This window comes from Mandrillus leucophaeus, unplaced genomic scaffold, assembly GCF_000951045.1.
Source record: "Mandrillus leucophaeus isolate KB7577 unplaced genomic scaffold, Mleu.le_1.0 Scaffold901, whole genome shotgun sequence".
NCBI classification, from domain to species: domain Eukaryota; kingdom Metazoa; phylum Chordata; class Mammalia; order Primates; family Cercopithecidae; genus Mandrillus; species Mandrillus leucophaeus.
Window position 1 is genome coordinate 355260 of NW_012109820.1, and position 12359 is coordinate 367618.

At 38.9% G+C, this 12359-nt stretch overlaps 1 protein-coding gene across 6 annotated transcripts in view; it reads left to right on the forward strand.

Moving 5' to 3' along the window:
- Window positions 1-10252, forward strand: part of BPNT1 (3'(2'), 5'-bisphosphate nucleotidase 1) — a 41445-nt gene extending 31193 nt beyond the window's left edge. For 5 of the 6 annotated variants that reach the window (XM_011969739.1, XM_011969742.1, XM_011969744.1 and 2 more), the window contains 4 exons: window positions 810-901; window positions 4950-5147; window positions 8162-8267; window positions 8962-10252. In XM_011969739.1, the coding sequence (XP_011825129.1) occupies window positions 810-901; window positions 4950-5147; window positions 8162-8267; window positions 8962-9110 (545 nt within the window). In that variant the 3' untranslated portion in view covers window positions 9111-10252. The remainder of the gene's footprint in view (window positions 1-809; window positions 902-4949; window positions 5148-8161; window positions 8268-8961) is intronic. The other variant, XM_011969741.1, reaches the window with a different exon arrangement.
- Window positions 10253-12359: the final 2107 nt, after the last annotated feature.

Consider the following 12359-nt stretch of genomic DNA (forward strand, 5'->3'; position numbering starts at 1 on the left):
AGGACTCTGTTTCAAAAAAAGAAAATAATAATGATGATGATGATAAAATTAAGATCTACATAAGTTTTCTTGTATTGGCTCTCAGGACATGGCTTTAAAAAATTATCATAATTACTAGAAAAATCTATTTTATTGTTCTTGAATGAGACATCTCTATAATGAGTGAATCACAGTGTGTGTGTACATATGTATGTCTGTGTGTGTGCTGAAAACATCTGTAGAACCCATTGTGAAATAAGGAAGCTCTAGACTACTTTAATGTGTATAAAAGCACCTAGAAAGCTTATTTCGGTCTTGTTCCCCACTCCCAGATTTTGATTCACTAGTTCTGGGAAGGAGCCTGAGAAGATCTGTGTTATAAAAAGTATGCCAGTTAATTCTAATGCTGCTTGATAGTCCTTGGGCCTCCCTTTGAGAAACTCTGCTTTAAAGGCTTGAAATACAAGTCTAGATGTAATCCAGGAATATAAAGTGATTCAGCAGGTAAGGATGAGTTGAATGATGGTGGAAGAGGCATAGAGTAATCTGATGATGATAGCTGCAGAGTTATGGCTGCTTTATTTAGTTGGTTTACACACTGTACTAATGAGACCATGATTACCAATTCAATTAAGTGGCCATAGATCCTATTGCTGTTTCTGGCCAGCTCGCTTATCATTTATGCATTTTGCCGTAAATAGGATTGATCATGGATGAATCATTGCAAATTCCATACCTTAACTGCAAAACTAACTTGGAGCAATTGATGCAGTAATGATGAGTCATAACATGAGCAAGTTATATAACTGATATTTATTTCTTCTTTGCAGGTCTTCTTGACAATGTAACAGTTCTTATTGGAATTGCTTATGAAGGAAAAGCCATAGCAGGAGTTATTAACCAGCCATATTACAACTATGAGGTATTACTATAAGTGATACAAAGTAATTTCATTAGATAAATAATGGTAGTGTTATATGATTCTTTGTGTTATCTAAGTGAGAGGTTTTTAGCTTGGTTGCACATGCAACCATCTGGAGAACTTTTCATTTTTAAAATTGTATTTATTTATTTAACTTTTTTTTTTTAGCTGTGCTATTAACTGATGAGGAACTTTTAAGAATATGGATTCCCAGCCCGTACCCCAGACCTATTGAATCAAAATCGCTGGGGGCATTGGTACTGGGTGTGTATATATATGTATGTGTATGTACACAGACACACTGTATGCATTATATATTTTTAAATTTATGCCTTATGATTCAAATATAAATGTCAGAGAATTACTGATAGGGTTCTTGATTACCTTGGGCATCAAGACACCTGATTTACAATTGGTTCCTGAAGCACATTCAAGAAATGAACCATTTCAATCAAGAAAAGATGCTAGGCATGTTGTTTTCCAGGGAACACTGTGTAATGCCTAAATTGCAGTCAGTGTTGGTAACAGAACTTATTATGCTCTTGCACTCTTTTTTCTTGTCTCTTCTAATCTGCTTTGATTTTCTATTATACATCAGAGAAATTGTCTTCTATAGAAACAAGAGACCAGTGTAACTTCAAAGCAAGAATGTACCATTAAATTGCATTAAATTTTATAGGAAATCGTGGAGATAAAGTCGTTAAAGTATTTATATTAATGTGACCTTGATAGAACTTTAGAGAAACAAAGTAATCAGAGTAGGCAATATTACTTCTGAATTTCCGCTCTGAGTTAAAAGCAAGGTTAATCTTTATTTCTAATATAAATTCATTTTTTCCTGCTGTTTGTATGATTATAAATTTTATTAAGAATCATGTGTTTCTTAAGATTTACCAAAATAGTGATATGTTATGGAGAAAGTTTCCCGGTTAAATCGCCTATGTCTATTAATTCTTTTAATATGATTTTAATGTTCGTGCTGTTATATGCAGATACAAGTTTGTGGTTTGTATGTAAACTTTGAGTTAATACTATTACTTTCAAAAGGGGCATTTAATTCACATAAAGCATTGTAATACATGGTTCCTTTCATCAGGAAAAAATCTAAGTGCTTAGGAGTTAACAATTTTCACCACTTCTTGCTGAGATTAGAAAAATCGTATTCATTTTCCACAGAACAACGAAAAGCAGCAGTTAAGGGAACACAGGAATGAAGCAAAGGTGAAAAAAATAGCTAGGCTTTTGGCTCCAACTAGTACGTAGAAAAGAGGTAGGCAACTTGTGGTACCCCAGGTGGCCATTGTGCATCCCATGTACCAGTTCATTTTCTGCTGTTCTGCTTCTCTTCATTACCTCTCTCTGTACCACTTCCCCTCTGGACACTCTGTTTATCCTTTCTTTTGCTTCTCTTGCTTATGCCTTAAAACTCATTACCACAAATGGAAGTAGAAAAGTTGCTCAGCTGTGTTGGTAGTATTCAGGCTAAAGATTCAATTTTAAATAATAATCCATCATCACCATAATAGCTAAAATTAAGACTTTACTGTATGCTGCCAGGTTCGAGGGTTTCAAATATATCCTTTCATTGAATACTCACCACAGGCCTTTAAGGAAACTGTTATCTCCATTTTAAAGAGGAAACTGAGGCAATTAACTTTCCTGTGATCACCCAGTTGGTAAATGGCAGAATTGGGATTCAAACTCAAATCCAAACCTTGCTACTGTATTACTTTATATTGCCCTCCTGAGCCAGAGAAAAGACTTAGAAATTCAAACTTTATTATTGCTTCCAACGTATACTGAAACTGGTAGACACTTAAAGGAAAAAGCATGAAGAAACTCAGTCTATCTTTATACTAAAGCCAGTTTCTTCACCATTGAAGCTTAATTGTCAGAAAATTTTCGCCTTTATTACCCTCCCAAAATTGGTGTGGAGCCTTTGAAAGAGAAAGACAATGTGAGAGCCTGAGAGTCAGGAGCACAGAGGAAGGTAAGCTGGTTGCATCATGGGATTGCGTTGACCACATTAAAACACTAGAGTCCTTGATCCCATCCTTTTTGCCTAGATGTTCATTTACAGAAGGAATATGACCTTGTAGGGCCCAAAATATTTGTGTCCACTGTTTTATTTCCTTTATTTTTTTTCCAGAATAACTGGAGAGCTGCATTAATAAATAGGTCTCTTGGCCAGGCATGGTGGCTCACGCCTGTAATCCCAGCACTTTGGGAGGCCAAGGCAGGTGGATCATGAGGTCAGAAGTTCGAGACCAGCCTGACCAATATGGTGAAACCCCGTCTCTACTAAAAAAATACAAAAATTAGCTGGACATGGTGGCACGCACCTGTAATCCCAGCTACTCAGGAGGCTGAGGCTAGAGAATTGCTTGAACCCAGGAGGCAGAGTTTGCAGTGAGCTGAGATCATGCCACTGAACTCCAGCCTGGGTGACACAGTGAGACTCTGTCTCAAAAAAATAAAAATAAAAATAAAGTAAATAGCTTCCTTAGACTCCAAACCTCTCCTGTAGTGCAAACTCAGATGGGAACAGAGGAAGCACATTAACATATACCAAGCACCCAGTGCTTGTTCTTTGGCTCCTTTGTTGCCCCATTTGCCATCAGACTCTTGTGGGATTGCCCTACCAATGGAGAGCTGTCTCACCCAGGACCACACCTCTTCCCAATGCAGTCCATTTCCAGTGACTGATTATTGTAGGAGTTTAAAAACCTGACATCTCATCCCAATTTGGGACTACTCTGAAACGCTATTGTAGCTCCAGACTCCCTGCATAGGAACAGCTCCCCATAGGGTCAGCTCTTGTTGTACCTGCATCACAGCTTATTTCATCCCTCTGCCCATGCCCTCCTCCTCCTTCCACAGGTGTTGATACCAAGCACACTTCCCAACAAACATACCACCTGCCTCAGAGTCTGCTTCCCAGGGAACCCAACCTGCACCCTAAGTATATTTCAGAATAACAACACCCAGGGTACTGCTCTAGGACAAATAAGATGATGTGTGTGAAAACATTTTGACAGGTAAACTTAGGCAGTCTAATTTAGTGTTTAAGAATATCATCTTTGAAGACAGATGAGCCAATCTTTGGTTATGAACTTCTTAGAGCCTCTAGTCAGGTTACTTAATGATTCCACATTTCATTTTTCTCATCTTTAAATTAAGGATGAGAATACCTACTTCATGGGGTTACTTTGAGGATTGAAAGAGAGATAATACATGTAAAGCACTTAGAATGGTGCCTGGTACATGTTTAGTGTTCAGTACAATATGTATATCTCTATAATATATGCCTACTATATTAATATAATTGTATTTTGATGACTTTGCATCAATCATTTTATATATCAATTTTACTTTCCATGAAATACAGATTTTTTTCTATATCGAGTATATAGTTATAACAATGTGGTTGAAATTGAGTTCTGCAAAGGAAAATACAGATTCTAAGATTGCATTATCATTGTCATTTTGCTACTACAATTGTCAGCAAAATCTTAACTCTGATCCCATTATCCACAACTACTCTTCAATATTGTATTGGCCTATTCAGTTACCCTATCTCCATAGCAGCCAAATACATTGTCATAATTACCTATTCCTGTAGCAACATGATTTTTAATATTTCTTGGAAAATGAAAAGTAGTTATCAATACATGGTATTTCATTTCCCGGGGATCTTAGTACTTTATAAAAATGGTCATTTTCAAATACAACAAAGCGATCATTAGATAATTCAGAAAACCAGTAATCAGTTTATGATGTTTCAGTACATTATAAACAGAAATCAGTTTATAAAGATTCCAGGGAATAACCAAAAGTTCTTTGAAACTGTTAACCAGAAGAGTAATGATAATAATCAGCAGATTCTCTCAGGAAAAGTTCTTCGTTAGTGATACTGTTCTTGTGCTTTATAATATTATCATGTTTTTATTTTTTTAATCATGATGCTAATATAACTGAATATTCCATATATGGACTAACGTTCTTCTCCAAATAATCACAAGTCTTGCTGTTTCACTTGTTTACACAGGCAGGACCAGATGCTGTGTTGGGGAGGACAATCTGGGGAGTTTTAGGTTTAGGTGCCTTTGGGTTTCAGCTGAAAGAAGTCCCTGCTGGGAAACACATTATCACAACTACTCGATCCCATAGCAACAAGTTGGTTACTGACTGTGTTACTGCTATGAACCCCGATGCTGTGCTGCGAGTAGGCGGAGCAGGAAATAAGGTATGAAAAAGGTCTGTCATCTGCTCTGAAATGCAAGTGAATCATTGAAATACTCAACTTTTAAAAACACGAAATAAGAGTTTAAAGAGCTGGGAGTAAATAATATAATTTGTACATTTCAGCAGTATTTAAATTTTAAAAATAAATTTAAGAGTCAAGGTTTTTTGTTTGTTTGTTTTATTATCTGAGAGAATTCAATGTTGGTTTTTTTTGGTTTTTTTTTTGAGACGGAGTCTCGCTTTGTCGCCCAGGCTGGAGTGCAGTGGCCGGATCTCAGCTCACTGCAAGCTCCGCCTCCCGGGTTCACGCCATTCTCTTGCCTTAGTCTCCGGAGTAGCTGGGACTACAGGCGCCCGCCACCTCGCCCGGCTAGTGTTTTTTTTTTGTATTTTTAATAGAGATGGGGTTTCACCGTGTTAGCCAGGATGGTCTCGATCTCCTGACCTCGTGATCCGCCCATCTCGGCCTCCCAAAATGCTGGGATTACAGGCTTGAGCCACCGCCCCCGGCCGAGAATTCAATGTTAATGGAAGTCATCAGGGTAAGGCTCCATGCTTCTTGCCAAAGACCTTATTTTGCCAAGGACCCTCTTAGATTATCTCCTCTACCTTCTACAGACTCTAAGATCGGGCCCGCCTGCCCGCTTCTTGTCTGTTTCCCCCATTCTTTCATCCAGGTTTCCAACCTGCTGAGAGAATTATGAAATGGGACACAAATTGATCTACATCCCTAGCCCTGATCTCTTGTCATCTGATTGTCCCCTAGATATCATTATGATGACATCCCTCAGGTATCTCAAATTCAGCGTGTCCAATTTGAGTTCATCCTCTTTCTACCCACCTCTGGATGTGTTTCTCTCCCTGTTTTACTATCCGGCTAGTGGCACCACCATTTTTCTAACTGATCCAGCCAAACACCTGAAAGTCATCTTAGACTCCTTCCTGCCTCACATTGTATCAATCTGGTCCTACTTATATATCTTCTGAATAGTTTTTGTTTGTTTGTTTGTTTGTTTGTTGTTTGTTTGTTTTTTCGAGACTGAGTCTTGCTCTGTTGCCCAGGCTGGAGTACAATGGTGTGATTTCAGCTCACTGCAACCTCTGCCTCCTGGGTTCAAGTGATTCTCCTGCCTCAGCTTCCTAAGTAGCTGGGATTACAGGCGCCTGCCACCATGCCTGGCTAATTTTTGTATTTTTAGTGGAGTCTGAGTTTTATAATAATAATTAATTTACACTATAACCAAAAAAAGTCAATTGACTAATGAAAGCTTGATAGCAAGTTACCATTTAGAGTCACGCAAGTTCTAGCAGTGATCTCAGTTGTGTATCAGTATTAGAGGAATTGTTAGGATGACTCTATAAAACTTTATATTTTGTGGCGCTGCAAAGCTGTTCTTTGTGGGGAAAAATCTGCGTCTGTAAAGAATCTCTGTTAACATAGCTAACTCTTTTTCTTTCAGACCCTCCAAATCCTAAAGAGATTAACTAAAATCTGATTTTTTTTTTTTTTTTTGAGACAGAGTTTCACTCTTGTTGCCCAGGCTGGAGTGCAATGGCATGATCTCGGCTCACCACAGCCTCCGCCTCCCAGGCTCAAGTAATTCTCCCACCTCAGCCTCCCAAGTAGCTGGGATTACAGGGGCCTGCCACCACACCTGGCTAATTTTGTATTTTTTTTAGTAGAGACGTGGTTTCTCTATGTTGGTCAGGCTGGTCTCTAACCGCCAACCTCAGGTGATCCGCCCACCTCGGCCTCCCAAAGTGCTGGGATTACAGGCGTGAGCCACTGCACCCGGCCTGAACATTCCCTTTCTATAGATCCTGGGTCTTTAAACAAACCCAACCAATTGTCAATCAGAAAATACTTAAATTCACCTATATCCTGGAAGCCTCCCTGCCCCCACTGCTTTGAGTTGTTCCACCTTTCTGGACCAAATGAATGTATTTTTTAAATGTATTTGATTGATGTCTCATGCCTCTCTAAAATGTATACAACCAAGGTGCTCCCAATTGCCTTGGGCATATGTTCTCAAGACTTCCTGAGGGCTGTGTCACGGGCGATGGTCACTCATATTTGGCTTAGAATAAATCTCCACAAATATTTAAAAAAAAAAAAAATGTTTGTATTTTGGTAGTGAAATGGGAATACGTGTGATCCCAAGACTTACGAAAGTACTTGTTAGACTAGACTAGTCACATTGCACATCTGTTAGGATCTATTACAATTTATACATTATTGTACTGCTTGATACTTCTCTGTCCTTTATTTAATAATGGTCAGGGGTTTTTGTTTTTGTTTTTGTTTTTGTTTTTGTTTTTGTTGGGGGGCTGTTTGAGACAGAGTCTCACTCTGTCGTCCAGGCTGGAGTGAAGTGGTGCAGTCTTGGCTCACTACAACCTCCACCTCCCAGGTTCAAGCAATTCTCCTGCCTCAGCCTCCCAAGTAGCTAGGATTACAGGCATGCACCACCACACCCAGCTAATTTTTTGCATTTTTAGTAGAGATGGGTTTTGCTATGTTGGCCAGGCTGGTCTCAAACTCCTGGCTGCAAGTGATCCACCTGCTCAGCCTCCCAAAGTGCTGGGATTACAGGAGTGGGCCACCATGTGCAGCCCTCTAATAAATGGTCAGTTTTTTAGATGTTGAAAAAGACTTTAATTCTGCAGTAAATGTATATTGCTTTTACGCTAAAAAAGAAAAACAATGTCAATAAAAGAAATGTGTTACTTTATGTAACTTGGAATGTGGAGACAGTTCAGATATCCTCTTTGTAGCTTTTTTGACCATTATTTTTTCTTCATATCACTATATTATTATGCATTTATTCTATGTATTTCTTCATAATACTGGTATAATTTAAACCTGCTAAAAGTTTTAAGTTGAGTTTAACAGAGGAACTGATTAAATATCCTTGATAGAAATAAGCAGTTTTTCTTATCTGTACCTCAATCTTTTCATGACTTTCAATTATTCTCCCTATTATCAAAGGATAATTCTTATTTTTACCCTTACAGATTATTCAGCTGATTGAAGGCAAAGCCTCTGCTTATGTATTTGCAAGTCCTGGTTGTAAGAAGTGGGATACTTGTGCTCCAGAAGTTATTTTACATGCTGTGGGAGGTTAGTCTGTTTTATTTTGGGAAATTCATAGTTTTTCTACAATTATATCATGCTATGACATAATATTTCAGTAATATTATTTTACTTAGACTGTTATGATATAAAAGGTAGAAGGAAGCTTAGAGATTATCCAGTCCAAACCCCTCATATGATCGATGGATAAAAGAGTAGATTTTCAGCAAGTTTTACTTTAGTTATAGTCTCCTTTTTTGAACTTTGATCTGCATACAGTTAATTTAATTTAGCCCTTATTTATAGCCTTTTTTTTTTTTTTGACGCAAGGTCTCTGTTGTCCAGGCTGGAATTCAGTGGTGCAGTCGTGGCTCACTGCAGCCTTGAACTCCTGGGCTTGTAGTAAACCAAGGTTGTAGTAACTAAGATCACGCCACTGCATTCCAGCCTGGGCAAGACTCCATCTCAAAAAAAAAAAGACAAGAAAAGAAAATGCTAAATAAAACTAATTTTAATCAGAGAAAAAATAATTTTATATCCTTTAGTTAGTTAAAATTGTTCTGTAGTCTTAAATTTCAAGTGAATTAAAACTTAACCTTTATGAACACTCATTCTTTTATCCAGAATTTATTGGCTACTGTTGGATAAGCAAGCAAAAGGTACTTAAAAATAACTAGAAAAACCACAATCCAATTAGCCACTAACTTGAGTGATTGATTAATTGATTGATGTTTTTCTATAGGCAAGTTAACTGATATCCATGGGAATGTTCTTCAATACCACAAGGATGTGAAGCATATGAACTCTGCAGGAGTCCTGGCCACACTGAGGAATTATGACTACTATGCAAGCCGAGTTCCAGAATCTATTAAAAATGCACTTGTTCCTTAAAGGAAAGTTTCATTTGGCTGGGCGCGGTGGCTCACGCCTGTAATCCCAGCACTTTGGGAGGCCAAGGCAGGCGAATCACTTGAGCTCAGGAGTTTGACACCAGCCTGGCCAATATCGTGAGACCCCATCTCTACAAAAATACAAATTAACTGGGCATCCTGTCATGCGCCTGTCATCCCAGCTACTTGAGAGGCTGAGGCAGGAGAATCTTTTGAGCCTGGGAGGCGGAGATTGCAGTGAGCTGAGATCATGGCCACTGCACTCCAGCCTGAGTGACAGGAGTAAAGCCCTGTCTCAGAAAAAACAAACAAACAAACAAAAACACCCAAAAAGTACTGAAAGTTTCATTTACTTAGCTAGGAGAAAGACTTGGTTCTCAAAATAATACATTTTAAAACTAATTGGATAGAATTAGAGTTCCACCTTTATTCATTGTTGAGCAGTGATTTATATTTAGTTATCGTATTTAGGAATAGAAAATAGAATTAAATAATTTAACTTGATTAATCAACCAGACCAATTTTGACATCTGAAGAACTTACAAACTCAACACGTTATATTTGTTTTCCTGTATTTAGGTGGAGAAATGAGAAAAAGCTTTAGTTTCAATTGACAATTCAGGTCAATGTTCAATCAACATGCCTATCTTTTAAACCAGATTTCTTTCTTTCTTTTTTTTTTTTTCTTTCTTGAGACAAAGTCTCACTCTGTAGTCTACGCTGGAATATAATGGCATCATGATCTCGGCTCACTGCAAGCTCCGCCTCCCGGGTTCATGCCATTCTCCTGCCTCAGCCTCCCAAGTAGCTGGGACTGCAGGCACCTGCCACCACGCCCGGCTAATTTTTTTGTATTTGTAGTAGAGATGGGGTTTCACCATGTTAGCCAGGATGGTCTCCATCTCTTGACCTCGTGATCCGTCCGCCTCGGCCTCCCAAAGTGCTGTGATTATAGGCGTGAGCCACAGCGCCCGGCCTAAACCAGATTTCTTTAGGGCACAATTATTCCTGGAATCTCACTCTTGTTTTTCACAGTAATTTTAAAAATGTTTCTACTCCAATTAAGAATACATATGACATTATCATATATGCTGATGAAACAGATTTATGAGAAAAGTTTTTTTAATAAATTATTTAATCCTAGCTCTTTGTTATTCACCAACTTTTTTAAAAAGTGTTTGAAAATGATAAATTCTTGACTTTGGGGATTAGTTTATTCTTATGGCATCATTATAAGGCTTAATTGTGGAAAGCTAAGTACTTGCTTCTGTTCCTTCCAATGAGAGATTATAACATAAACTATCAAAATTGTTCTGCTAATATACCTAGATTTTTATTTTTAGGTCTCTATCCATTGCTTTTAATTAAATTTCTCTGTTTTCAAATCAAACAAGTGGTTTAAATTAACAGTTCCCAAACTCAACTGCATATCAGAATCACCTAGGAAGTTTTTTTTTAAATGCAGATTCACAGGCCAGGCACTGTGGCTCACGCCTGTAATCCCAGTACTTTGAGAAGCCGAGGTGGGTGGATCGCCTGAGGTTAGGAGTTCAAGACCAGCTTGGCCAACATGGCAAAACCCTATCTCTACTAAAAATACAAAAATCAGTCAGGCATGGTGGTACGTGCCTGTAATCCTAGCTACTAGGAGGGCTGAGGCAGGAGGATCACTTGAACCCAGGAGGCGGAGGTTGCACTGAGCTGAGATCGTGCCACTGCACTCCAGCCTGGGCAACAGAGCGAGACTCTGTCTCAAAAAATAAAAATAAAAATAAAATGCAGATTCACAGGGTTTATCCCAACAGTTTTGCTTCTGTGTGTGTGTGTGTGTGTGTGTTTGTTTATTTATTTATTTTGAGACAGAGTCTCTGTCACCCAGGCCAGAGTGCAGTGGTGCGATCTTGACTCACTGCAACCTCCACCTCCTGGGCTCAAGCGATTCTCCTGCCTCAGCCTCCAGAGGACCTGCGACTACAGGCGCGTGCCACCACCCCTGGCTAATTTTTTGTATTTTTAGTACAGATGGGTTTTCGCTGTGTTAGCCAGGATGGTCTCGATCTCCTGACCTCAGCCTCCTCAAAGTCCTGGGATTACAGGCGTGAGCCACCACGCTCAGCTTGCTTCTGTATATTTTAAGAAATTCAGGGACTTTGATAATCATTTAACTCTAGGACTCACTAGATAAGGTAATATAGTATTATTTTACAGAAGCGTCATAATCTAGCAGGAAGAGGTCTCTGTGGCCTTGACACCTTTGAGCACTCCCTCTTATAACTCATTGTCCTGGCTTTCTTTTTTCACCAGCCACTCCTACTCAGTCTCCTTTATTGCTTTCTCTTTGTCTTCCTTCCCTTAAATGTCACTGTTTACCAAGATTCTGTTCTAGTTTCTCTCTCCTTTTCTTTTTTTCCTTTTTTTTTTTTTTTTTTTTGGTAGAGATGGGTCTTGCTATACAGCCCAGGCTGGTCTTGAACTCCTAGCCTCAAGCAATTCTCCCGCCTCTGTCTCCCAGAGTGCTGGGATTATAGGTGTGAGCCACTGCACCTGGCCTATGCTTTAACCTCCTTTCTCACCAGATGATCTAATCCGCCTGTGTGGCTTTTGTGATGCTTTTGATTATTAATCCAAAATCTTTATCTTAGAACTCTCAAACTCTAGATCTATATACCCCAAAACCTACCTAGATGCCTTACAGAGTTGTCTGAATGATTATGTCTAAACAGTTCTTCACTCTTGCCCTGACCCCTCCTGAAATTATTTTACAAACCCACGAGGTGATCTTGATAATTGGCCAAGTTAGAAAATCATCACCTCGAATCCATCTACTTTCCTCTATGAATGGAGTTCTCTATCTGTAAATAGTGGACTAAACCTAATTTTTAAAAAATCTAAGTGTAACAAGAGAATAACTTTATTTTTATTTATGTATACATTTTTTGAGACGGAGTCTCACACTCACTCTGTCGCCAGGCTGGAGTGCAGTGGCACAATCTCGACTCACTGCAAACTCCACCTCCTGGGTTCAAGCGATTCTCCTGCCTCAGCCTCCTGAATAGCTGGGATTACAGGCATGTGCCACCATGCCCAGCTAATTTTTGTAATTTTAATAGAGATGGGGTTTCACCATGTTGGCCAGGCTGGTCTCGAACTCCTGATCTCAGGTGATCCGCCTGCGGCCTCCAAAAGTATTGGGATTACAGGCTTGAGCCACTGTGCCCAGCCCTAAGAGAATAACTTTTTTTTTTTTTTT